We start from the raw sequence: 27,105 nt of genomic DNA on the forward strand, positions 1-27,105 counted from the left end.
TAACAGACTACTTCTGGGTTAGGGCTATTCTGTGCAGTCCTTTTGCTTCACAGAAATAAAATATATGCATAAGTTATGTTATATTAAGAAGAAAGCGCATGCCTTTTAGTGTAGCCATTATGAATTTTTTTGTACTGAATGGTGGAGTGTTCCAAGTAGCAACAAGAGACCACAGTGTCATGAGAGATCTGACTTCTTTAGTGAAGTTACACATCAGCATTACTTAAATACCATTTTTGAGATTGCTATCAGTTTCACCGTGCATTTAATATTATCATTGACTTTCTACTGAGACAGTAATTTCCATTTGTTATAAGGGTCTGATAGATTTATTTTTTCCTGCTATTAAAAAACAATCTAATGGAAAAAAGAAAACTCTCCTCACACTAGGAGACTGTGATTCCAAAAATGCTTTGTACTAAAATACCTTTTCACTATTTCTAATCATTAGGAATTTAACTCTTGCATAATATAACTTTTATACAGGACACACAAATTTTGCTTATTTCATTATCTTAGCTGGATTACTGACACAGTAGAAATTAGAGATGAATCAAGGATTCCTAAAAGGAACCAGCCAGAAAGGCAAGGGATAAGATTTAACTCTCATAGTTGACTTCAGGGGGAAACACCAGAGCACCAAGATGAGCAGTTGCCTGCCAGAACACAAAAACGTCCAGCAAATAACAAATTAAATGTGATCTTAAAAACTTGTGTAATTTCCTAGCCAAGGAATAATGGGTCTGTGTGATTTTTTTTTTTCCCCTGGGTCAGTCCAGAAAGGTAGCTGTTTCTTTTTATTTTCTTTCGAGAAGTGAAAATGCAGATCTCTCTGAACAACTCAAGGTTCTTTGGTATAGAGGAAATGACTGGCGAATTTCCACAATATAAAAAAAGTTAGGAGTCACAGTAAAATGTAGCGAAGAGCCGCCTAGGGCTGAAGAGAGGTTGCGCCACTGAGAACACACTGGAAGAGACAAGAGTTTTGCAAATTCTCTTTGTCCTTGAGATGAGATAAATATGGGTAGAAGTGGTGAAGAATTTGTCCTTTGTGCAATAACTAAAAGGTTATAAAGCACCCAGCCAAATATATGGGAAATGTTTGAAACAGCACAATTTTAGGACAATAATTTATTGGTTCTTCCAAATTTGCCTTGGATGTTGCAAAAAAGCTAAAATTAAATGACCGATGCAAGCATATGCATTTGCAGAGGAGTTTTTATTTATTTTAGTTATTTTAAAGATATTGACTGAATGCACAGCTTCTGCCTGTTATGGTCAAGAACTCTCTCCTGTTAAAATTTTACTTGATATGCTAGATTTCACTCATTTAAGTGCTGAATTGTTATAATCTTTCTCATGTGCAAAACTTGGAATTAAGACCATTGTTAGATGGAGTGTTATTGGAGAGCACTAGAGGTGAGTAAGTGGATGAACATGGGACCTTGTAGGAAGGGTTGTCCTACAAGCTCTGTGAATGCACATGATCCAGGATAAATCCCCCTGACTGTGCTTGCTGAATTCGAGCACTGCAAGAATGCAAGTTTTCCAGTTTACCTCCTTGCTTTTTGAGACAAAAAGAGAAGCTAATCAATTCAATTGCAACGGAGACTGAGTGGTATCCTGACCCCCAAGAAAAATCTGTGAAACACCCTATGAAGACAAACTTGTAACTTAAAATTCAGAACTCTACTGGACACCAAAACTGTGAAGTCAAAAGTAATACTGTTTTCATGCCATATTATATGACATTTTCCCTTGTTTTTCTCTGTCTAGAGCAGGCTATGTACTACCTGTCTTTCTCTCTCCCCTGAGAGATAAACTACCTTTGCCATCTCACCCTTTCCTATTTATTTCCACTCCTTCACATGTGTTCATCACACTAAGGCTATACTGACAAGCATGTGTCAGACATATGACAAACCATGTCTTAGAGGGCAGTCTCCACACCTGCATGGTATCACGTTTTCAGACCACTGTTAGGACTGATCTTGCATCTGATGTTGAGGACAGCTTTGGACAAATCTCCAGAAGTCAGGCTGGACATGCTCATAATCTTCTGCCACGTGCATCTTTGATTAAGGGAATGTGAGAAGGTTCTCAGCATCTTTCAATAAGTAGGCCAGTCATTAAAAATCCGCAGTCCCTGAGCATCTTTTAGCATAGGAGAACAGAAGAATAAGAAACTCTGAGTTTTAACCAGCTGCTCTACAAGGATCTGGGGTCTGAAGTAGAGGAATTTTCCTGGAGCAGGAGTCAGAGAAGAACATAACTGTTATTTGAATAAAATTAAAGATATAGATTTATACACACATCTCTATAGAGGTAAGAATACTAGATTATATTCTATACTATATGACCTAAGTTACCAGAATTAATTTATGTGCACTAACTATGCTATGGATCATTTAGGTACTAGAATATCTTAAACAAATTCACCTTAGCTTTTTTTATTTCACACTGAAATATGCTGACAGAGTAGACTTCTCTCTCCAGCATATAATGTAATTACTAGACATTTGTTAATTACTAAATATAAACACTGCTACAGATTAACTATATATTTTGTATAGACAATGTTATTCTCCACAGTTTTTTCTGAAATGAAGTTGTTACTAAGAAAATGTAACTGAAGACATTGAGTCTTTCATTCTAAACAGAATGCTTAAGATAGTTTTAAAATTTATTTTTTATTTTTATGTGTGAATATAAATGTTTGAACCTTATTGGAAATACTTTATATTAGCTGTAGGTATATTGACTGTACTGTATACACACCAGTAAGAATTTCTAAGCTTAAAACCAGATCATATAGAGTAAAATCCTAAAAGAAGAAGTTATTTTAAAACTGCAACAAAAAGTCACAGTAATGACATTTGGGTTGAGTAACATGACAGGTAGTTAAGTTTATTTTGTGAAACACAGAAACATCGTCTAAGATCTGATGTGTTTTCCTAGTTTTGGCACAGATTTTGGCCAATTAATGAAGGTATATTAGGAGTGATAGCCATATTTTCTATAACATCCCTCAAGAGGTTTGGAGAAGGCACAGTTGAATGTAAAGCAGAACACAGTATCCAAAGCCTCTGCTGAGCTGCTGCAGTCTCTCATCATGTCTCATTCAAGACTGAAAGTGCTAATGCAGAATGTGAACTGGTCTGTTCCAGTAGTGTCTAGAGCGAGTTGTAAGTATTGTGCCAAGGGTTCTTCCGAACACAGCTTTGGGCCCGCTTCTGGGAATTTTGCAAGAAAAGCAAGAATGACACATGGCACATTGAGATTAGCAAAGCAAATTGCTCAGAACAATGGGACAAGGCTTTGTATTATTTTATTCAGAAACAAAGGAAGGAAAAGGGGGCTTTATTATTCCAAGCTTTGGTTTTAGCCATTAGGTTTTTTTAGCCAATAGCTAATGCTACTTGCAGTAAATAATACTTCTGTTTTTTTCATAATATCTCTTCAAATGAAAGAAAACATTCTGAACAGACTGAACACATATCAACCTCTAGAACAAAAGTGAATAAGAGTAGAATTGTAAAATGTAGTTAGTTAATAATCTTAACTTGATTGATTTCATTTAATTGCAAAATATATAAATTATTTCATCCATAAAGCGTGGTTGTTATTTTTTCTTCTAGTAGACAAAGTATCCAGCTAATGCATATGTCATCATTAAGCTCTTTCTCTCTCTATTAAGGTAATAACAGTCGTTCATGGATGAGACATTTTCCACTATTTGGTCAACAGAAAAAACACTTAAAAATTCTTATGTCTCTCTGAGAAATGACAAAATATTTGCAGCCAGTTTCAATTGCAGCTTAGAGGAGAAAAAGGTATCACTAAGCACAAATGCTCCAAGCTGAAAAGCTTTCCAAAAACCTGTGAGAACTTCTCTTAGTATGAAACATAAATGCTTGCTTCTGCAGGCATTATCTGATCCTTTTGAGCTATCATGTAACAAAACCACTCAGAATGTAAAGACCTCTGAAAAAACGAACAGTATTTTAGTAAGTCAAAGAATTTGTTTAGGGGGAAAAGACAGTGTATTCCAGTTTCTGCCTGATAGCATCTACATGAACCAGGGATGTTAATTCAGAATTGCTGTGCTGATCTGAAAGATATTCACTACTTTGGCAATGCACTGTTTCTCTGCAGGTGGACATTAGATGAAGACAGTTGGTTACAGGAGGTTAACAGCCCCACTCAAGGTGGCCATCAGGAGGAACAGAGGACAAAGGCTGACACAAGCTGAGGATTTAGGAGAACGGGGTGGAATAAACTGCCTCTATTAAGCAAGACGGATAAACTATTCGAGGGAGAGAAGACTAAATGAGTGACTCTGGGATTAAATTCTAAAACCAGGTTATGGTATAGCAAGGTATTCTGGACCATAAGTTATAATGCAGCAAAGACAGATGGTAGGAAAGCTCCAAGATAGGACAACAGGATTTGTGGCTAGGCCCCGAGGCCATAAATCCTACAATAAGTAGATATACCAAGTTGGCTGAAGGTAAGCATAAAGTGCGATATGACATATTTGGCATTATTGAGCATTAGATGCTCTGCAAGAAGTGTAGGCTGCAATAGGAAAGACTTATTGCCATCATAGACCTGATAAAGGAGTGGAGAATAAATGTGGAAAAATATCATAGGTTTTTTGAAGCCCTATTGCCCATAAAATATGTCCTGGGAGATCAGAAATGGTGGCTATAAAAAGAGGAGGGGATTTGATTGTTAACTATTCTTTGATACAGGATGTGAACATTTGGCTGAGAATGTGAGAAAAGACTAACAAATTTAGGATCATTATGTCCCAAGCTGGCAAAAGAATGTGGGACATGGAAAAAGGGAGGGCAGTAGCAGTCAGTGCTATCTGCACTGCCAGGGGTATCACAAGAATATGACACCAAACAGCAAGAAGCCCTGTCATGAAACTCTGCATCCTGCGGAAAGCTCACTAGTGGGTGTCTCTAAAACACTGAGGAAGAAGATTATGGACTAAACTTTCTAATAGGTTTATCCATTAATCTTGCTTTAGTTATTCTTGCTACTTCTGAGATCCTAACTGATGGAGGAAATAATAATGATAATAGTATTCTATATATGTTTAAAATACAGTTCTGTTGTTTGATAACATTCTAGTAAATTTTATTCGGTGTTGTGCTGAAAAGAAAAACTTATCAGTATCAGCTCTTGCCATCAAGCTGTAACAAAAGACAGCATGATTCTCCTATAATACTATAAGCAATCTCAAATATATGAGTAATGATGTCATTATTTTTGTGCTTACATTAACAAAAAAATCACAAGTTCTTACTGGGTTCTTTAATTTTGCAGACTGAGGTATCGATCTTCATCCCGTCTGTCTGATTAGATCCCTGAGGCAGTGTAAATTACTCAGTGCCAGTGCAGTTCTATTGATGCATCAGGTTTAACATAAATACATCATACCACAAGTCTGGTGATTTTTTGCTGGAGTACATCACCTCTGTCCTACTGTGTGCTATTCCTACTTGTCATATGATGTGCAAATGAAATGTGCAAATGAACTTTGGGGGTGAGACAAAGTTTAGATGTTCTTCAAAGTCTCAGACTTTGTCCCAAATCAGGGGCAAAGCCCCAAGTGGAAGCTGTATAAAGACAGTACTGGGAGTTAGCTCAGAGAGTACTCAGATTTAGATGATGCTTCGTAGGTTTGTCACCCTCACTCATGTACAAGTTACCTGAGTTGAGATCTGAAAATTGTTTTTCCCGTATGTGTCAGACAAGAATGCATCCACCAGATCTGATTCTATAAAGTAAAATAGCAACTTTTAAGTGGTAATTTCATGAGTGTTCAAATTTAAATTATGACTTGGATGATTTTTATTGGTTGTTATTTGTCTGTTTTGAAGAGATTTTGATCAATAATAAAAATATCAACCTGCAGCAAGCCCTTCTGACTGGTCATATAATCCTTGCTTGTTTTGTGTAGTCACAATTTTTTTCCTCCAGATCAAAATATAACTTTCTGTAAGCTACCAGAGGATATTACTCCACAATGTATTTCTTTTATATACTTTCAAATTTTGGTTCACTAAAGGATAATTATTTTTGTTGTACTTAATGTCTGACTTCTTTTTTTTTTTTTTCTTTCAAATAAACCTGTGTTTTCAATAAGATGATCCTTTCATCAGTGGAAAAAATATGAGGCTTCAAAGAGAGACAGGCAGTATATGTCTTATTGCAGTCTGGCTTTTCTTGAGTGGAAAACTTAATGGATTTCATAAATCTTTTAACTCATTTGAAACCAATTTTTCAAAGTAGACCTGATTAGCTAGAAGACGCTTTAACTGCAAGTTTTTTTCACAGACATTTCTTTGTAATACAATTAGTTTCTGATTCATCACCCCTAAGCAAATTAATGCAAGAAGAAAGAAAAATTGGAATAAACATAAAGATTTATTTCTACCAGCTTTTAGTTTTCAAATTATTGTTGGATTAAAATATCTTTTACTATATCTCTAAATTATTTAAAGTAAGCTAACAAATGTAAATTCTTCTCCATACTAAATTATTTAGGGCATAAATGTTTCCTGTTGAATGCTTTTGTGGTCAAATAATGTTTCTCAGGCTAAGAGAATAAAATTAATTTTAATATAATAGTAGAAAGGCAATAGTTAGGAAACTACCTGAAGTGTCTCTCATTAGGTATCTACTCAGGAAAACTGCAAAACTCAGCTCAGTAATTTTTTCTTTTCATCAATAAAAAAACAAAACTCTCTAGAATTTTGTCTTATTTTTTTCACGCAAAGTAACACTGAAGTAAAAAGTAGCAAGTTTTCGTCCAGTACATATTTACTTACAGCGGAATTAGTTTCTCTTGTTTCAAGAGCTATCAGGTTCTTTTCATATTATGAGTTCCCAGGTGTGGCAAATTAACTCATAGAGTGAGTGAGCGAGCAACCTGGAGGATTTCAAGACACACCGCATTCTTGTTTTGAAAGGGACATTTATACTGTACGCTACATAGCATTAATTTGGTAACTGTCTTTCACAGTACTTGTAAAGGGAAGACAGATTAGATCAAATCAAGCAAGTATTTATATTACTAGAACAATTCTCATTGATTTGAGAGGACTTTGTTGAGACCAGCAAACTTTAGAATTGGGTATGGAGGTTAGTAAGCTCTATGTTTGATATAGTTTTTAGATATTAATTAAAAGGCAAAGCTTGTTTATGCAACATTGCCTTCAGAAACTCTCATCATTCCAAACAATTATAAAATCACAGAATCACAGAATCACAGAATGTCAGGGATTGGAATGGACCTCAAGAGATCATCTAGTCCAATCCCCCTGCTGGAGCAGGAACACCTAGATGAGACTACACAGGAATGTGTCCAGGTGGGTCTCGAATGTCTCCAGAGCAGAAGACTTATTACAGTAGGCTGCTGGCAGGTAAGGTAGTCTATCCATTTGTATGTATCTTTAGAAATACTACAGCAAGGAAATAACCAGAGACTGAATGGAAATCAACTCTCAGGTGCACTATTTCTTATTAAAAATGGCTGGATTTTTCCCCCCGTGAAAGAAGACACATTGATGTGTTAAAAAAGTAAGCTGCTCCCCAACAGAGTAAAACCCAAAACGTTTATTAAATAATGTAAGATAAAATAAAATTTTTAATCCCTAGGCTCTTAAACTGTGCAGGTGAGAAACGTGTTCCTCTGAAATACTTCTGTATTATTACGAAGAAAATGAAGAGGATAAAAATTCAGCTTACAGTGGCCCTCTCTATTTAGAGTAACAAATTTACTTACAGTCTATTTTTATGAGCAGTAGAATTCTCTACAGAGTAGACCACCAGTGTGTGCACGGATTCCAGCCTGTGACTATATAAAATGAAAGTACATGTAGGTTGGTCAACATGTGGTCATCTGTCAAAATTTAAAAGTTGAGTCGTTTCTTCAGTGTTACACGGCTTCTTACTTGGAAAGAAGCTCCAAAGCTTTAAGGATATTCATCCCTTTCTTAAAATTGATCAGATGGATGTTAATAAAAGGAAGAAAGGAAGAATGCTCCAGGTCAAAACTTGTAGAGGAAAACCTGCTATTGCAGCCTTGGAGCCAAACTTCAAGCAAGTGAGGAAGAAAGAAACTCCTAATCACTGCCTGATTACTGAAAATTCACATACACGACTTCTCAGAGCACTTGTTCATCTCAGATGGGACTGAAATCACAAGGGTGATTGTGTGTAGATGCTGAACAGGCATCCAACCTCTGCAGACATCTCGTGCCGGGTATGAATTCAATCAGTTGCTAGTCCCTACTGCATTGGCATTTGATTTTGATTTATAAAATGCTCAGGTACTTTCTTCTCTGCCTCACAACGGGCAGTTGTTTCCTCTACAGAAATTACCCAGAAAATGTTATCCATAACAGTCTAGTGTTTTGTGGTTTGCTCTGCTTTATTTTCCCCTCTGCTCTGAATGATTTTTAAATTTATTTTTAAATTTATCTAGTTAGGCAGAATTTGTTCAAAAATTTCCTCCTTCAAAAGTGTCATGAAGGTACCAAAGCATGTGTATTCTGCAGATCATTATACGTTGCAACATCACATTTGTCTAGCCAGTTAGTTTAAGTGATATATACAATATCTGGAGAAATAGTCAGAGAGTCTTTGTTGCTTATACCCCAAACAATACCTTTATTTGTCAGTAAGTATGAGCCTTTGCCATGGGAGGGCCCATGTTTATCCATGACGTTTCAAGTATCCAAGACCCCAGCTGGTCCTGGTGTGAGACCCACTTCCCTGCAGCATTTCAGTTTCTACTTTTCAGGTTTTTTTTCATGAAAGTAACCAGTAGTTAGAGCCCATGAAAAAGGGAAAAGAAAAGTTAAATTTGTAGAAAAGTCAGAGAATGAGTTGCATCATGTCATGTCTCAGGATGTGAATCCTGAAGCCAAACAACTTGATGGCTGGAGCATATCAGTACGGGGGATGCGTAGCCCACTGAACAGCATGCTACCAGCTACAGGCCTGAGAATTCAACACCATTCTCTTTCTCAGGATCAAAAAGATTATTTTGCAAAGCAGACAGCCTAAGGATTACCTTGGTCTTTTTACTTGCTCTCATATATGTTAATATACTGAGCTGTCAGACAGAGAACAGCTACTTGGATCGTTACCTCAGCATAGCAACGAGGGCCAGAAACAAATGGAGCAGAGCTTGATGTGTGTAGAAATAGAAGATTTCCTGCACAAAGATGCAGCTGGATGAGTTTTATTTTTCACATCAAAGGAGATCACTGCTAACTCCTTGGAAGTAAAGATGCAATGCTGATTGAAATCAGAACAGAACTGCATCCCTTGTCTGTTCTCAGACTGGCTTAGAAGTTGTATTACTAACTGCCTGATACATCTCTTATATGAGAAAGCATCGTATACCTGAACTGGCTCCTGGGTTTGCCTTAGTAAAGTTGTCATTCTGTCACCTTCAGTGCTCCTAGGTTGGCTGGAGAAGAGTTGAGAAGCCAGACCCAAAACCCTGGCAAAGATAATAAATTGTGAGGTAAAAATGTCTTATTGGAAAGAAAAAAAAAAAAAAAAAAAAAAAAATTGGTTTTGTTTCTCATGCAGGTCGCAACAAGGAAAATAAAATATAGCTGAAGAGAAAAAGCTTATAATTCAGTTGATGACAGAGGGAAAATCAAACTTCTCTAGTACTGGAAATTTGTCATACATTTCTTGAAAAATACATAGTGCCTGAAGAACGTTTCATTTGTGAGTATTATGTGTCTTATGTTTTATTATCTTCTAGGCTTACAAAAAAAAATCTGAAAAATTATTCTACAAAATGTGACCTTTTTTCTTTCATCATTTCCCATTCTAAAAAGTAAACTAAGGAGGTTTTGCCTCATCTTTTCTTGTAGAAGTTATGTGCCTCTGTTAGAAGGGTAATGCCTGGGCTGGAACAGTCTTTCTGGGTTTTTTGCATGGCTCCAGAGATAAATCAGGAAATAAACTGGATTAGTGTTGTCTCACTCTGAAGAGAAGTCATTTTCTGATTGAGAGGTGGGAAAACCAGCTTCAAACCATTATTCCACATCAATGGAGAACATCTTCAGTGTCACTGAAAATGTTTAACCTACTTTGACAAGTTATAGTAATTCAACCACATAGTGCTTCAGTGGAAGGATAGTGATATGGACTATTTCAACATGCGAAATGTCTTTTCAGGGGTGAAGACTGGGGAATTACAGTATGACAAATACACTGGCATTTTTTTCAATAGTATTTCTATCAAGGGCACGTTTGCTCATGCCATCTTAAGTGTGGTATTCACTACTGTGAATGTGTTCACCCCCATGATCCATAGCATATTAACAACCAAAAACGTAAGTTTCCATGCATCACAAATGATTACATTCTAAACATCAGAATTCTACTTAATGTTACATTTCATTCCCTGTCATACCAATATGGACTTTAATATTAGCCAGAAATGGAGGATGCATGATTGTATTAAATGAAAAAGGGAACTGTATTTTTTTTTCTTTTTTTCATATTCAAGCAGTAATAAGTTAGGCATATACTCAATGCAGAGTTTTATAGCTGAGATGATGCTGAGTATTGTGGATGGCTTTTGTAGAAAATTTAATGTCTCTCATGTCATGCAGAAGATTCAGATGCTCCCTCTCAGCCTCACTTTAGCAGCTGTAGGAGCAGCAGGACCTTACAAGCACGTTTGAGCCTGCACATTCAATATCCCATAGAATGTGCATAAGTCCTTTAGATTCAAATGTTCAGAAAGATAAGTTAGCCCAACTTGTCCAACTCTTCAGCACCAGCTACCACCTCTAGATATAGCATGTGGAATGGAGGTGGAAGAAAGATTGATTTCCGTTGATTCAAGTGAGGGAAATGAGGTATCAGGAAACACAAATATTATCAGAAGTAGCTTTTTTGCAAACTGTGCTCTGTGCAGCTGTAGCTATCCTGCTCTTTACCATAGCTGTGCTCTGTCTAGAACGATGTGAAGGAAAGCTGAGTTTCCTATCACAGACAAATTAAGCGAGGTTGTATGGGGAAGAGGGAAGGGAAATGGGGTCCCCCACCAGAGTAAGCAGCCTCTAGTAAAGCTGCATTTACACAAACCTCAGTCAGCACAGCTTTACAAGGAATGAGGCAGAGCAAAAATGGACATGGATTAACATTTGCTAAAGCAGTTTGGGTGGGAGGCAATGCCTACCATGCAAGCCTTTTCTAGCCACTACCTATGTCAACAAGCTGCTAAACCTCTGTATTGCTTGTGCCAGTACAGACATACAGCAGGAACAGAGAAAGATGTGCAATGTCAATGTAAGAATGTCAGTGTCAGAATGTGGTGATCCACAAAAGTACTCTGTTAAAAAGTACTCTGTTGGAGTGCATGAATGCTAATACACCTCCAAACTGAAATATGATCAATATGGAGAGCCCAGAGTTCAGTCAGACTAATCACTGACTAATTCTCTTGTGCTTGCGTTGGGGAAACCTATTGAATATGACAAAGGTAAATACAGTGCTGGAGTTGTCTGGGCATAGACCAGTGGCCCTCCTGGAGAGAAGAGCTGCCCTAAAAGACTCACACCAGGCTAGCTGTCAAGTCACAGCAGTTACTAAGATGAAAAAGCAGAAATCTCATCTTCAATTATGTTCTTTCTTGATCACTATAAGATCTATTGTGATATGCAGGATCATAAAGCTCGGAGATAGAACAGCAGTATTTATCAATATCTACTATGTTAACTGTTTATGTAACTTTTTCTGACAACATTAATTTACTACCAAATGCAAAGCAGTATGTATGGGAATATAGCGCAAGATTGACGAGGAGGTTAGTTAAATGTAAATATGCTCAAGTGACTTACACCTGTCTGTAGAAAAAGCACATACATCGCACTAATTTTTTTACTGATCTTGTGTGCTTGATGAGTAGAACCTCTGTGTTAGATAACATAGGCCTGTGAAAAACTCTAGGCACCTTGTCACTATGTCTGAGATTCCTGCTTTGTTGTGAGAAAGAGCGGAAGGCTGCACCTGCCTGAAGCCTTGAAATACAGGCGAGCTCAGCAGGCCCGGCGATCTTCTACCAGGGCTGAACTTACAGCACCTGCGTCCCCGCCTGTATCACCTCTGCCTGGCAGCTTAGGTGTGGCTTCGGAGATCCCCCAGTAGATAGGTATCTAAAATAAAACTTGCTCTTTGCAATGCATTCATGGCCTCTGGCTCTTCTTGCGACATGCCTGCGTATGTGTACACACTGTACTAAAAGAGAAAGATGATTTAAAGGACTTTTAAGAAATATTTTTGTTGCCACTTAGAATTCAGGCCACAATTTAGCCATGGAGACTTTTCAGGTAAGTACTGAGTAGAATGGTCTTGGGCTAGTCCACATCACAAAATACTTATTCTCACTGATCTTGAAAGCAGGAGCTACTCAATTATCTGAAGGTTAAGTTTCAAACAGAATCACAGAATGTTAGGGATTGGAATGGACCTCGATCTAGTCCAATCCCCTAGATCATCTAGTCTAATCAATTTGCTGTAATACGGAGGGCATGATTAAGAAACACATACTATTGGTGATGATCCCCTATAGAAAAAGGGAAGACTTCATATCCAAAAGGGTGACAATATTATAAGATTTGCAGACTACAAATGTCTCTATAAAGAATGTAGACAAATACATTTCAGAGTACATGTTACAGGCTGTGACCTTAGTTTAAATAGCTCGAATGATCGTACCAGCAGAAGTATACTACAAATGGATTTTTATTGACTGAATTGGATAAACAGGTTAATTTTAAAAAATCATATTACAAACTGGTGCAGTGCCATAAAATCAGTTTGTACATGTGGAGATGCCAGTCTTAGCCTGCACAGCTCCTGCAGCGCTGTAGACCATTCTCATTGCAAGCAGTACACTTAAGGGCTTTGAATGAGTCCGTAAAGCAGTTCCGAAACACAGACATCTTGCTCCCATGGCACGCTGAGCACGGCAGGAATCCGAAGCCCCCACAAGAGAGGCACTCATGAGGATGCTGAACTCTCTGCTCAAAGAAGAAAGTGAGAAAGGCAAAAATGTTACTTCATCAAGCACCATAAGCTCTAGGACAATAAGGGCTTCAAGACAGCTAAGAATGCACATTCTGGTTCCCATCTTGAGCAATACCCACCACCCCATCCCAAAGTATCCAGCATGAGAGACTGGTACCTCTCCCTTTTCGTTTGGTCAGATCCACATGCAGCGGTCAGAGAGGCTCACTGCAGATTCATCAGCCACATCATCCCTTAGCAGCCTGTGTTTATATTTGCCAAACTAGCTAGCTAAAGGAAAGCTTGCACACGTTACTCTGATGTAGTTTAGGTCTAGATCAATTCTAGGAGGTATTGCAGTTGATTGAATCGAAACTCTGGGCAGTTTATGTTGGTGTTATATTTTCTATGCTGTATGTTAAGATATTATTACTTTTAGCATTTGCATGCTCATGCTGAAGATATTGTTCCTATTACAGTTATACTTGATCATATCAAAAAGCAATTCATAGTTTCTGACAAGCAGTGCTTGAGGAACTAAGTGGTGTATTCATATTTATGGGTGTAGAATGCTGAAGCTTTAAGTGTAAAGAAGAAATATCATCATTATTCAACAGCTATACCTGGAGAAAAGTGCTGCGAGCAAGGCTTAGGGTCCCCTAATTGTCCTGAGTAAAACAATAATTTTCCTCTATTTTGTATTGGATTAAAGACAATGGAAAACACAAGAAGAAATTTCAAAGATGTTTTTAAGTTTCACTTGCTGAAAATGTTGCTAATTGGTTAATGATTGCCTTAAAGTTCTGTATCAGAGAAATGAAATGTACCTCATATTGGGTACTTACCACAGCATAGATATGTGACTTTAACATTGCACTGTTGAGTAAAGACTTTACAGATTTAGTTACAAGGGAAGAACAAAAATCCATATAGTTGCTGCTAGTGTTAGACTGAGGAATTATGCACCACTAAAAAATTAATCACAAATTATTACCAGGGTGTACTAAAATACATAAAGATAATATAGTCCTTCCTGTATCTTCATCAAGAAAACTGAAGAGATTTCTGCAAAACCATTAATAATAGCATTTATCTATTGACAACTTGAACATGCAAAAAAAAAGGTTTTTTTGTTTTTTGTCCTGTAGCTCATAAACTTGCCATTCTTCCTTACTGGGAAAACAGTTCTTCCTCTTACTGTTAGCCCCTCCAGTGACAACGTTTGGCACTATTTAATGTAAAATTAGCATTCGTTTTATCTCAGGAGTCCCCACAGTTGTCATAATTTATGACATTGCTGCAAAAATCTCAAAGCTTTAAGAGAATAATATTTTGAATCTTTCCATTCATTATTGCTTGCTAGACTTGTAAATAGCCATGTAGCTAAGGGAACTAACAAAAACCAAATGCAAAATTTCTTTATCTCAGTTCCTTGAACAATGGCTGTTTCCTCCTTGAGCAGATGACAGCTTATGTAACCACTTTCTGCATGTTCAGTATGGAAGAAGCCTGACTGATCCTTGCAATTGTAGCAAAGCCATTTTTGCAAATTAAAAAAAAAAAAAAAAAAAAAGTGTTTGGAGTGGTGTTTGTGTTCAGTAAGCTGTTATCATCGTCTGCTGTAGTCCGGCATTGTTTTTATTTTAGGTATGTTTTCTGTCCCAAGATTAGGACACACATTGGGCTAGGCAGTAATGTTGTAGGACCCCTCCCAAAGCAGGATCTGGGGACATTTCATTCCAAAGTAATGAAAAACATTAAGGAGGTGTATTAGCTAACCTTTCTAGTCAGACAACAAGGGTGCTGCCTGCTTTATTCATATGCATACATTTGCTTAATAGCTTCCAGTTGGATATTCAATGTGGTTCAATATGTCCAGCAGGTTCTTCTGCATTTTATACAGAAATACATACACTGAGTCATGAGGCAAGGGAAACTTTGCTGAGTTAAGGAGCAGGCCAGACAAATGCAGAAGGTGCTCTCTCCACTGCAAAGGGATGAGGCAGTTCATGTTTTACCAGATTGTGTTAAACCTACCTCCTGAATAAGGCAGAGATGAGCAACCTTTGGGTTCAGCCTCATTGGAACTTCTGGAGGAGTTCAGGAGGGAGACTGGCTATACGAAGCCAACATGCTTCATGAAAAGAGTTACTTGTTTTGTGATAAATTCAAAGATGTTTGGTATACAAAGAGTTACTGAAAGCATGTTAGGAAAACGTATGCTGCAGTTTGGCTAAATGCAGGGAAAGAAAAACCTTGGGGCTAAATCGACTAGATGCAGCTTTATTTTGTGCTTTCATCAGTGTCTTTTACAAATATATTCTCATTATCTACTTTCAATGTTGATGTTACATACTTCTGAAGTTTGTGTTATCTTAATTTGGTTAGGGGTGGTTTCAAAATAACAAGATAATTAATAGCAACACATTCCTTTTCTGTGGACACAGCTTTCCATATAACCCAGAGAACTTGAACAGATAAGGCAAACTAAGAGCTGCAGAAAGGCAAATTGGTGTAACTGGAAACTTCTGGTATTTGCCTAGATTTTGTAGATGTCCAGCTTGAGGTCCAACCAGAATCTAGGACTGCAGGTTCCAAGTGCGTTCACTGCAGTACACAGAGAAGCAATGCAGCATCCACACAAGAGACCTGACTCCTCCAGAGCATGGTGAAGGTTAAACACCAAAGAAAATGTCAAAAGTTATAGGAAAAAGAACATGACTTGCCTTTCCTGCTGTGGCAAAACTAAGAGAAAATAGAGATGGACATTTTGTTTTGATGTTATTGACATTCATGTTTTCTCAAACTTAATGGGCTGTGATATTGTGCTATAATTCATGCAAAAGGAAAGAACAAAAAATAAAAAACAATAAACAAAACAAACAAACAAACAAAAATAAAACGAACAAACAAACAAAAAGCACTCACTATTGGGATCATCAGTTTATAACAGAAGAAAAAGAACTGATTAAAAAAAGTTCTCAATTGCAAATACTCGATGTATGTTCTGTATGATTATTTGCAGAAATACAATTACCTCAATTTTGGTTAAGAGATCCTGCAGTTCTCCAGATTCATTCATTAGCAAAATTTTCTCAGCACCCTATTAGTAAGGAGAAGAAGAAGAAAAAGTTCAGCCACTGCAGCATGAAAAAAGAGAGATGATTAGAAGATGTGGTCTTGAAAATTTAAACATTCTGAGTACAAATTTGACTCACATTAAGTATTTTGTAATTAGGTCAACCTCAGGAAAGCTAGAAGGACAAGGACAATCTAATTGCAATTCTGATAGAAGTGTCTGAGGTTCATTACCAGGTGTCGTATTGTGCTGCCTTTTTGTAAAAGATGACACAGCTTGGAAATTCTGATTGGACCCACTTTATTTTACATTATATGCTTCCTGACAGAATAAATAATATGTCTAGTTACCATGTCAATAATTACCATTATATAAATATACAATACATCAGAGAATGCAGCAAAATGAGAGGAGGAAATTGCATTTCAAATATTCTGGCAGCTGAGCACTGAATTAAGACATAATATGCCTAATGTATAACACAAGGAGAAAAAGGGTAATGAAAATACTGTAACAACATTAAAGTCAGACACAACAATGAATAATAATAATTTAGTCTGAGTACGTTAGGTCTCTGGGGGGTTCTGTCATCTGAACTGCGGTGGTACTGAAGTGGTTTTTCTTTTTTCCTCCTGAAAGGAAATGCTAAGAAACTATTGTAGACAAAATGAAAATGTCAAAGATGATGTAAAACTTTTTTTTTTCCTTTTTCTTCTAATTAGAGGGCTACATTTGAATGCTTCCACTTCACTTATATAACCAAACTCACTGAATACTAAATATTGCCAAACATTTAAAGACACTTTTAATCAGTGGATCACAAGAAACCAACAGAAGGTGAGAAAACTGAGGCACAGATGGAGGGAACTGCACAGCCCTTACTCACTGCTAAGGGCGATTTGCTACACCTAGACCAGGTGGTAGGTTCATGCCACTGCGATGCTCCAGTTTGCTGGTCTCTGCATGGCCAGACTGTTAAATTTCACCTTTGGGTTTACTTCTGGCATGAGCTGGGTGGTGTGGGGGGACGCTGACACAGGGCTGAGATGCCGAGGGACACTGAGACTGGCCATTACTTTGAGTTGCCCACAGTCAGGCAAAGGGGTCCTCAGCCCCAGCTCACCATCAGCATCACTCTCTTGGTTACTGGGAGGCACAGGAAGGGCTGATGGGGAGCACAGGGAACACATATTGGTCACTATTGTGCCTGTTAGTGCCCAACCGTTCACAGTGCCTCACTGGGGACTCCAGAGGCTACAACTGTGTAGCACAAAAGCCCACTAAGGGCCACAAAAACACTGCAAAACATTTTGTGTATCACCCTACTAAGGGTAGTTTCCCTGTGCAAAGTCTTTCTGCTCTGGCTTTGTACAAAAAGAAAGCACTCTTGACTCTGTGTTTGATGATATTCATTTCAGTTAAAAAGCAAAATATTAATATTTTAGTGGATGTGAATGCCACTTTTTCAGTGAACGCTACTCTTACAGTGCTACACTTTCAAAGAGATTTTTTTTAGAAAAGAATCTACAAGGTAATTAATTGTGGTTAATTAGTCACAGAAGACTACAGGAGACAGATCAGCTAGCCTTACGTGTGCTGACTGCTATCGAAATCTGCTACAGATCATGGGCACAGAGTGTACCAGCTTTGACACATGCATTAGGGCTCCCTGTCCCCAGCAGAGCAGCTTTTAGCAGCCTGTTGGCCTCTTTCAAGCTTGCCCTCTAGTCTTTCTCTGCTTTCACACAGAACAGGCAACAGGAGTGACTGGCACAACAAAGCGAGGATTTGCCAAGGCGGCCCATGGAGTATTAGCTCAGGGCCTGAATACACTACAGAAGCTTAGGACAAAGCTTGCGCTGCCCATCTGATGCAATGACGTTATGGATTTGCAGCTTTATTGATGTCTCTGCAGCACTGCAAGCTCCATAAGCTAGAAAGGCCAAATTTGCCCTCATTTAGGGAAGGATCTCTTCTCTGTGACAACAGTTGGCAAAGGCATTTCTATGACTTCTGCTCCATGTTACAGTGATGCTGTATGATAATGCTGACTGGCTTTTACAGCAGTATAATTAAAAGCCTGACAGGTTTCCTATTATAGATTCATATTGTAAAGGATTTATATTTCACATGACATTCAGTCAGTCAGCCAGTTTCAGAATGTCTTTTCTGATTACTGGCTGCCTCAAGTGATATTTGAGAAAAAGTTATTTGCAGAGGTTAGCCTTCCCTTTGGATCTGTGAATCTTAACACAGAGAGTCCGTAATTAATAGAGTGATTAAAGCAGCTCTTAAGTCCAATATCTGCTTTCTGACCAGAAAGCGATGGCTTTCTTTTTCTTCCTAGATTGTGTTCAGTCCACAGTTACCCACAAAAGGATGTGAAATGTAAAGAGTCTGTCCCTGCTAAGAGTCACATAGGGAGCACAAGTGACAGAGGCCATAATGTTTAGAGAAGCAGCAGAGAGAAGTGATTTTCACTTTTGTTAACCAGTTAAATTTCAAAGCACCATCCTGTGAATCCTTTGTCTATTAACTTCAATAGCTCTCTGCCATGGTGGAGGAGACCAGGGGCTCCAGTCAGGTCTTTACCCTTCTTTTGGCAAGGAAATTCCACAGACTTGGCTAAATCACTTAACAGTTTTTCTAGAACATTTTCATCCTTCAAAATATTTTCTCATTTTTCTCTTGAAAATGTCTGGAAATTAGCACTGTATTTCAGGTATTGTCCCACTAATTGCAGAACTAGGACAAATCCATGCTCTACCAAGTGTCCCACTGCTCTGGCCCTGTCCTGTCACTAAATCAATCTGTTGCTCACCTATCTTGTATGTAGCCCGTTACCATTTTCACAATGTAATTCTTCATCAAGGAATACCTGTAGATATATGGCTGTGCATTTCTACTAGAATACATGCTGATTTTGGTGAGCGGCCTCTCTTCCCCATTCTTCCTTATATACAGAGAAAAACCAGTTCACTGCTGAAACATCTCTCTTGTGGACACATTTGCTGTGCAGATAAATGCATCCCTTATTTCTTCAAAAATAAACTTGTTCAAAGTTTACAAGTGAGAGCACTTGCTAAAGGCATCAGAATGCAATCACACACCCCACCCCAGCTGGACCTGCCATGTTTTTCACCATGGCTTAGCAAGGAGACAAGCTATATGTACCCCATCTTTGCCCAGAGCTCACATGCTCTTCAGACTGTAACACTACACCTCTCACAAAGAGGGGCCCTTTGACAGCAGACATGCATCATTTGTGATCAAATGCCTGGAAAACTGACTATAAACTGAGAAAACTGACACTGCAGTATACTACCAGCACCAGAAATGTTGGATTTGATATGCAACGAACCATCAGATTAGTTGAACGCCCCTAATCCTGCAAAATTGAGGAAGCAAGTGGGAAAAAGCTAGGTGACTCGATGCAACAATTACATCATAGTTTTACTGCCACAGGGCCACTCATATCCACGCCAATAAGAGAACACTAGGAGAACATATTTAACAAAACATAGAGACAATTGTGAGCTACCAATCATATATGGCCACTGGAAAGAAATAAAAAAGGAACCGTTACCACTTGTATTACAAAAAATATGTTACATAGATATTTTCTAAAAGTCAGTTACAAAAAGGCCTCATCATTCTTTGGAAATAATCATAACCAATGAGTCAAATAAAATACTTTTACTGTAAATCTCATTTACAGCTGGGAAAAGTAAATAGGAAACAGTTTCTTCAGAAAAAAAAAAATCACATATTTGAAAAAGATACAAGTATGTTCGTATGGCTGGTGAACACTGAACTCAGTCTCATATTTAAATTGAAAAATAAAATAAATATATTTTAAAACTATTATGCAGTGAGCTGACATGTTTACTAAATATGACTCTATTTGCCCTTTTTTATGTGCATCCCTTTCTAGCAGAGTGGGTCTTCATATAGCATAAACCTCTAACAGTCCTGAATGCCTTTGTAAAAGAGCAAATGAATGCTCCACCTTTTTTTCTTTTTTTTTTTTCTTCTGTGTTGCGTTCTGGTTTTTGGAAGTAATTTTTTATTCTGCTTCAGCGTCCCAGCAGATGGCATAATTCCATTTCAGATGGAGACAGCCTCAGGTGAAAAGGGGACATTAGATCAGCTGGTAAAAAACATGCTGCAGAAAGAACCTGTAATTTCCTGAAAGACTGATATTTAGACAGTGTGTGTCAAGAAATGCAATGATTCAATCCTGAAAAAAATGAGAAGATTAAAAACCTGCTGCATTGCAGCATGCAGGACTTTGCTTGACAAGGGTTAAATATAATTTTTCTATTGCTTCTGCCCAAGTGGCATGTTTGTTTTATTTCCCCTGTGCAGGCAATGATAAATTCCCCAACACTGTAAAGATTTATCCACAGAGCCCATGGTGCTTTAACAACCTTGTCTGTGCTTCTGAACCACTCAGATATCATATACTCTATCAGACGCACATATGCTGTGTTCTGCTGGTTTTCTTACATTTATCTCATTAAAAATAATCTTGTTGCCTTTCAAAACAGTTCATCTTTTAATAAGGGGTTTTTGTTATTTCTCCACATGACTCATTGAAAGGTGCCTGGCTCAATAAAGGTTCTCCTTTGTATTGCTACAAGCAATTTCCTTTAGGGAGGGATTTGCCAGGAAATAACTATTCCAGATTTTAAAAAAGAGAGACAGGAAAAGAGAGAGAAAAAAAATATTGCATGATTAATTTACCTACACATCAGGCTTCTGGATTTCTGTATTACATTTGCATATCTGAAGATAATTATTATGAAAGGCATTATAGAAATGTCCACTGTTACCAATGAGACCAAATTCTGTAATTAGTTCTCAACCTCATTTTAATGAAACAGAAGCCCGGCAGAGGCTTCAGCCAACTTATTACCTTTGGAGTCACTGACACACTGTTGTCTGAAGGCACCACATCCACCAGGCACTGACATAGCTGTGGCCTGGAAGGCTGGTTAAACATTTGTAACCTTCTTGACATGCACAGAAAAATAAAAACTGCCATAAAATAATGGAGTTTGCCACATTTAGCAGAGTGTGTGGACACAGATCCCTTGCCAGGGCAAGTGACAGGTTCACCTTAGGGCTCTCCCCTCCCATCACTCCACCAGCTGTGGTGCTCCCATTGGCAGTCCGAGCCAACTCTGCTGACATTGACCTTTTTTTTCCCATCCTGGTTCATCTCAACTAAAACAGACGAGAGAGTGATGCTGTAACAGCAGATCCAAAGCAGCAATGCTCCCCAATATGATGATAATTAGTGGAGAGCAGCAGAGAGTGGAAGCCTCGTCCATGACCAGAGCTGAGGGCTTGCACATCGCAGAGCAAAGGGCTGACCATCCTGGCCAGCCGCGAGCAGAGCAGGTGTCTTCTGGTCTGCACCCTGCCCGCAGACCAGATTCACAAATAATATTGTTGTTATATGGAATGGCCTTAATTTTCTCCTACAATCTGCTCCATTTAACCACAGTGTGCCTCACCAATTTAATAAAAAACAAAACAAAAACAACCACCAAGTCTGATTTTGTTCTGTTTTTTAGCAGATCAATACTTTTTGTTTTCTTGTGTTAAACAATGTGAACAGAGTTGTTGTGCTCTAATAGATGTTTGTAGACCGGAACATCAAATTGTTTCTTCATTTTTTTTTACCTACAGGAGGTAAAACTTGTTGAGTACCTGTCAGCAGGTAGCTGAAGAGCTAGATTTATCTCTCCCACAGACAGCTAGCTTCCTAACTCATCTTCCTTTCTATATGTCTTCAAAATATCTCACACAATACTTAAATAATTGTAATGAGTCTGTATTGCTTGTTCCACTGTTGCTCCTCTGTTAAAAGAAAAATGTCCCATGATCTTGAAAAAACAAGCAAAAATATCTGGTGAATTAACGGGCCATCCATCATACCAAAATGACTGTAGCCAGACTTCATCTAGAGCTGAGCAAGCAATTTATTCAATCCCTTTCAGCATTTTAACTGGTCACACACAGACTGAGTTTTTCTTGGAGTGGGTTATAACTATTTTATTTTTAACATGATAATTATGTGAGCAAAACTTAGCCTGAATCCTGTTGTATTTTAGGCCACTTTTGAACAAAGCACTCCAGTTCCTGGCTGGCTGGAGAACTCTCCAACTCAGGCTTTTGATAAAAGCATCCTCTACTAGGAAGTAAAATTCACTGCCTGCTAATATTCTGCACAGTCACAATTTTGCAGTTGCTGCAGTGGTCTGGTGAGCCCTGGGCCAGCAAATGCATTTGTTAGAGTGCTCAGGGACTCCTGCATCGGGCAGAGGCCACTGAGAACTAAGAAGGGGATGAGGAGAAAGGGGAGAAAGGGTATTCAAGCGTTTATACAGGCCCAATATCAGTTATGCCCTGATTGGTAATTACATTTCATTCCATTACTTAAATCTTTTGTAAAAATGAAAGTGTTAAGCAATACAAACACAATAACCCTGCTGTGTGTAAATATAGTTTGCCTTCACAAATCACAGTTTCGCTGTTGGTGTTAATTGCTAGCTCTTTACTGCTGGAGACAAATACCTTCACTGAGCTCTCAAGCTGTTTTCTTTTTGCCACTTTCCAGAATCTTTTTCTTGTAAACTCTGATTTTTTCAGTTTCTGAGAAATACATTTCAAAAGTACAGGCTGCTCTTAATGGAAAGGTGATTTCACATATCAAGAGGCTTTTAGACTCTGAATACCAGAGTATATAGTTATAGTTTTCTATTTGGAGTTTATGTTTAGCAACAGGTCAGAGTTGGGCTGGCTTTGTCTCTCTTTTACTGCTAGACTTTTCTAAAATAAAGTATTGATCAATTCTGTCCCTAAACAATGTTCAGGTGATTGCAAATGCCTGATACAGACTACATCATATAAAATTCAATGCATAAGGTCTGACACTCCAACCTGTTAGTTTCATATTCAACACAGATATTACTAAATGACAGGTTTATGCTATGTGTGTTCGTCTTCCTTGGTCAATCATGCATACAGGTTCCCATGAGGAAAAAAAAATCATATTCTCTAGATTTTCATTGTTTCAACTACAAAGATAAACTGTTTTTAAAGAAACACTGTGTGGCTTAGATTGTAATACTGCATCTTATTTCCTTCTTGATAGCCTCTGATTTTAGCCTTTTGCATCTTCAGATCAAACCTATCACTGTGGATCTGTGCTGCAGATATCACAGAGGGATCTCTGTCTTTGATTGTTCCCACCATTCCAGCATTGCAAACAATTTTCTAAAAACCCTGCTTCTTATTCATTAATCAAGATTTTAATCTGTTCTTCCAGATTGCAGAACAAAACATAGGCTTATGCTTTACTTACCCCAAGATAATGGCCATCGATAAACACAACAGGGAGTGAAGGAACTTCACAGACTCTCCTGCACCTTTCATCTAGTTCTTTTCCATAATCGCTGTTCAGAGCAATGTTTTTTTCTTCAAATTTAACTCTGTGATTTTGAAAGATCTTTCTAACCAGTTCGCATCTTTCAAAAGTGGTTCTCACCACACGAAGGCTGGTAGTATAAATTACTATGCGGCCAAACTCTGGCACTGTAGATACCTGGAAAAAAAATAGTTACCATTACATACAGTAAGGTATTAATAGCTTCCAATTATTCAGTAATTTCATGAAAAATATTACTTAAGCCAAATCTTTGTATCTTGAAAACACAATCCAAGATTATACTTTTTTCAAATTGAAAGATGGAAGGGGAGGAATTAGGTTCTTGCAACCAACAACTCAAGGCAATTTAAGCTGTTTATATAAGTAAGGTGCAACTTTACTTTTTTTTGAAAGTTTTAAAGATGGTGAACCAAGTTAAACATTTTCAGAAACAGATATATTTTAGATCCTGATTGACTTCCAAACATTAATAAATCATCACCATTTTGTTGATGTCTGATTTTGTTATAACCGTGGCTCATGTTTGCACAAACACAGTCTGGTAGTACCCAGACTAGGTCTAAACTTGCTAGCTGAGGTGTTGCTGACAGTCTCCTTTAATCAAGGACAGGAGCCAAAGCTCAGCTTCATCATCCGTGAACCAACATTAACTCAGAATCCTTTATGTCTCTCCACATTGATCTACATTCTGATTGCAGAGAGGACAGACGTACCCCTAATTTTTAGTGTGGATCCATGTCAAATTAGTCATAACATCCAACCAACAATGAAACAGTACATTTTGTGCATATTCAGTGTCCAATTCAAAGCCCACTGCAACTGGGGGAGGCAGTTCCCTTAGCTGTAAAAAATTTCATACCACAATACGGATTTGACTTTTTATCCCAGTTCTTTGTATGTAAAAGTTTATGTTGCATCTTTCCTTGCTGGGATGAAAACTATTAGGAAGTGTAAATACCACAGGGATTAGTTTGCCCAGTAGAGAGTGGTACATTTTTGAAAAGCCTGAGAATCATTGCTCTAAACAAACATATTATGTTCAGATAAATAGCTATAAATACTACCTTTTTAAAAAGGTGGTAAGGCGTTTCTAAACTTTTCCAATTATCCATTATGTTCAGCAAATTATATTTAATTATTTCAGGAGTATTCCAGGAGTAAAAACACTAGTTAGAATGTAAAAAGCAAGGATACCTGTAACACACCATAGTAACCTATGGAAAATGAACTTTGATGGGTGAATATATAAGTTTTTAACTATTTCATGCAATAACTGTTAAGACTCAATTGTAAAATTTGGCAGTTGCCATTGCAGATTTTGCCAAATAACAAAGTAATGATTTCTCTTAATACATAAATGCACCAAAAAAAGAAGAAAAAAAAAAAAGTCATTGCAAAAAACATATTCTGCTCAGAAAGGTGTTCCGAAGGCTAAATGTGCAATGAAGAGTACTCAGGAAAAACACTTGCATTTGACAGATCATTTATATTTCACTTAAAGTGTAATTGAAACATATGGAACACAACAGTTTTCCGTCTCCTATTCTGTCAAGGAAGCACGTTGTGACACACCAGTTTTATTTGTCTGTGAATGGATGTCAGAAATTCAATTTTAGGAACAAATGTTATAAAAGGTGGGCTACTTTCCTCCAGCCTGTTTTCTGTGTTGAAAATCAGTTATACTGCTGACTCTTCTCCAGTATATTGTTCACACATTCCAAGTGAGAGGATTTGCTCATCTTGTATTTAAAGGACAAGTACTCTACATAAACACTGCCAAATATTTTAGTAATCACACATGGGTTGCTGGAAGGAACAGGAGTTCATCATTTTCAGTTGTAACCAAGAGTTCTTAAAACATTTCTTCAAAAAGATAACTTCACATACTTATTGTTTTCTCCTCTTTGGAGTGAAAAAACATTCTGAAGTGGAAAACTATTCAATAGGATGGAAATTCTTGCTCCTTCATAGCTCTAATCTCTAATGCTCTTTGTTCCCAGACACCAGAGGCTGGCAGCACAGATACAGTCATTATCTAGTGAAGCATCAGGACTGTGGTGTCCCTACAGCATACAAATAAGCAGCTGAAGAGACGGAAAAATGGAAAGTTGTAAAGTGATCTGGAAAGATATCAAGTAGAAGGTGTGTATGCAGAGTTACTTTTATGTTTATTCCTTTATTTTTTTCCTACTGTGGCAGTAAAGGAATACCCTTCTTTGCCCTGCAATGAAGTATCAAGAGCATTAACTAAATAACTCTTTAGGGAAATTTTAGTAAACACCTTGTTTTCTGTGTTACCATCAAACAGAACTTGTCTTTGGTAGAACTTTGTTATACCAAGAAAATCCTTCCTGTCACTTGCCTGGAACCGCATTGGTGATTAAGAATAGGAGTCAAGACAGAGACATGTAGAGTGTTTCTTAATGAAAATCTATGCTAATTCTTATTTTGCTACCCAACTCAATGGCTACAGCCTGTAATATTGACTAAGTAGAATACCTTATTGAAGTAAATCAGCAGAATAATGTTTGAACACTGTGCTTTTCCTTCCTAAGTTGGAACTGTGGCAAAAACATAATAAATGACAAGCAATAGAAATTAATAGATAGAAAGACATTTTAGAAAATGAACTTTTACAATTTTGAATAACAAACTTCAAATTAGAATCATCAGCTCACAAATGCACAGGAAATTTTAGCTGAAGTTTAACAGAAGGTGATTCTCTGGTTAATGGGCAAGACAGAATTTTACTCAAACTGAGGAAGTCGGACTGATGAACAAACCAAAAGATGCAGAGCAACTTAAATTGAGAACTTTCTTACACTTTCTGTAAATGGGATTCTCATTTTTACCTGAAGCTTATGGAAATCTTTGGTCTGAGGTGGCTACTTTTGTGTCAGATTCAGAAAACCCCATGCACATGGAACAAGAGTGTGCTTCAAAGAAAGAGTCCATGTAGAAAGAGTGCCAAGGAAGGGATTTAAGATTTTATAGGGAAATTATTTACAAGGATAATTTACCAGCACAGTGCTGTCATCTCCCAAAGGTTCTGAAGGCAGTATCTGTTTTACTGCATCAGCCTGAAGAACTTGCATTTTATTTGGGGGTTTCAAGTAGGCAGCACCAGCAGCAGCATGACCTGCATCACTGCCTGGCACAGATGCCTTCCCAGTGACACAGGAACAGCTGCCCCTTTTTTTCTCAGTTTAGAGAGAAAAGGCATTTGTTGCACAGGTTCAATTCTGTTCATGGTTGAACATGAGAAAACCTAAATATCTTTATTTTGCACCTTACTCAGTCTTTTCCCAGACTTCTCCACTAGGTGGATCAGGGTTTTCCCAAATGAGGAGTTAGTTACACTTCGGTGTCCAACTAGGGGAAGCCTATCCTTCGGCCATCCCACCAGCATACATCTGACATGGTTTCAACAAAATATAATATTTAACTGAGCAAGTCTTCTGTAAACAGTATGACGGATGTCATCCCATGAGGTTAAATACGTGAG

General features: G+C 37.7%; 1 protein-coding gene across 1 annotated transcript in view; it reads right to left on the reverse strand.

Annotated features, from left to right (window-relative positions):
• Window positions 1-12,859: 12,859 nt before the first annotated feature.
• GRXCR1 (glutaredoxin and cysteine rich domain containing 1) overlaps window positions 12,860-27,105 on the reverse strand; it is a 38,552-nt gene continuing 24,306 nt past the window's right edge. Inside the window, exons 2-4 of the mRNA XM_082051047.1 lie at window positions 23,517-23,756; window positions 16,100-16,165; window positions 12,860-13,076 (exon numbers count right to left, since the gene is read on the reverse strand). Coding sequence (XP_081907173.1) covers window positions 12,897-13,076; window positions 16,100-16,165; window positions 23,517-23,756 — 486 coding nt within the window. The 3' untranslated portion in view covers window positions 12,860-12,896. The remainder of the gene's footprint in view (window positions 13,077-16,099; window positions 16,166-23,516; window positions 23,757-27,105) is intronic.

Source organism: Streptopelia decaocto (genome assembly GCF_964273445.1).
Source record: "Streptopelia decaocto genome assembly, chromosome: 4".
NCBI classification, from domain to species: domain Eukaryota; kingdom Metazoa; phylum Chordata; class Aves; order Columbiformes; family Columbidae; genus Streptopelia; species Streptopelia decaocto.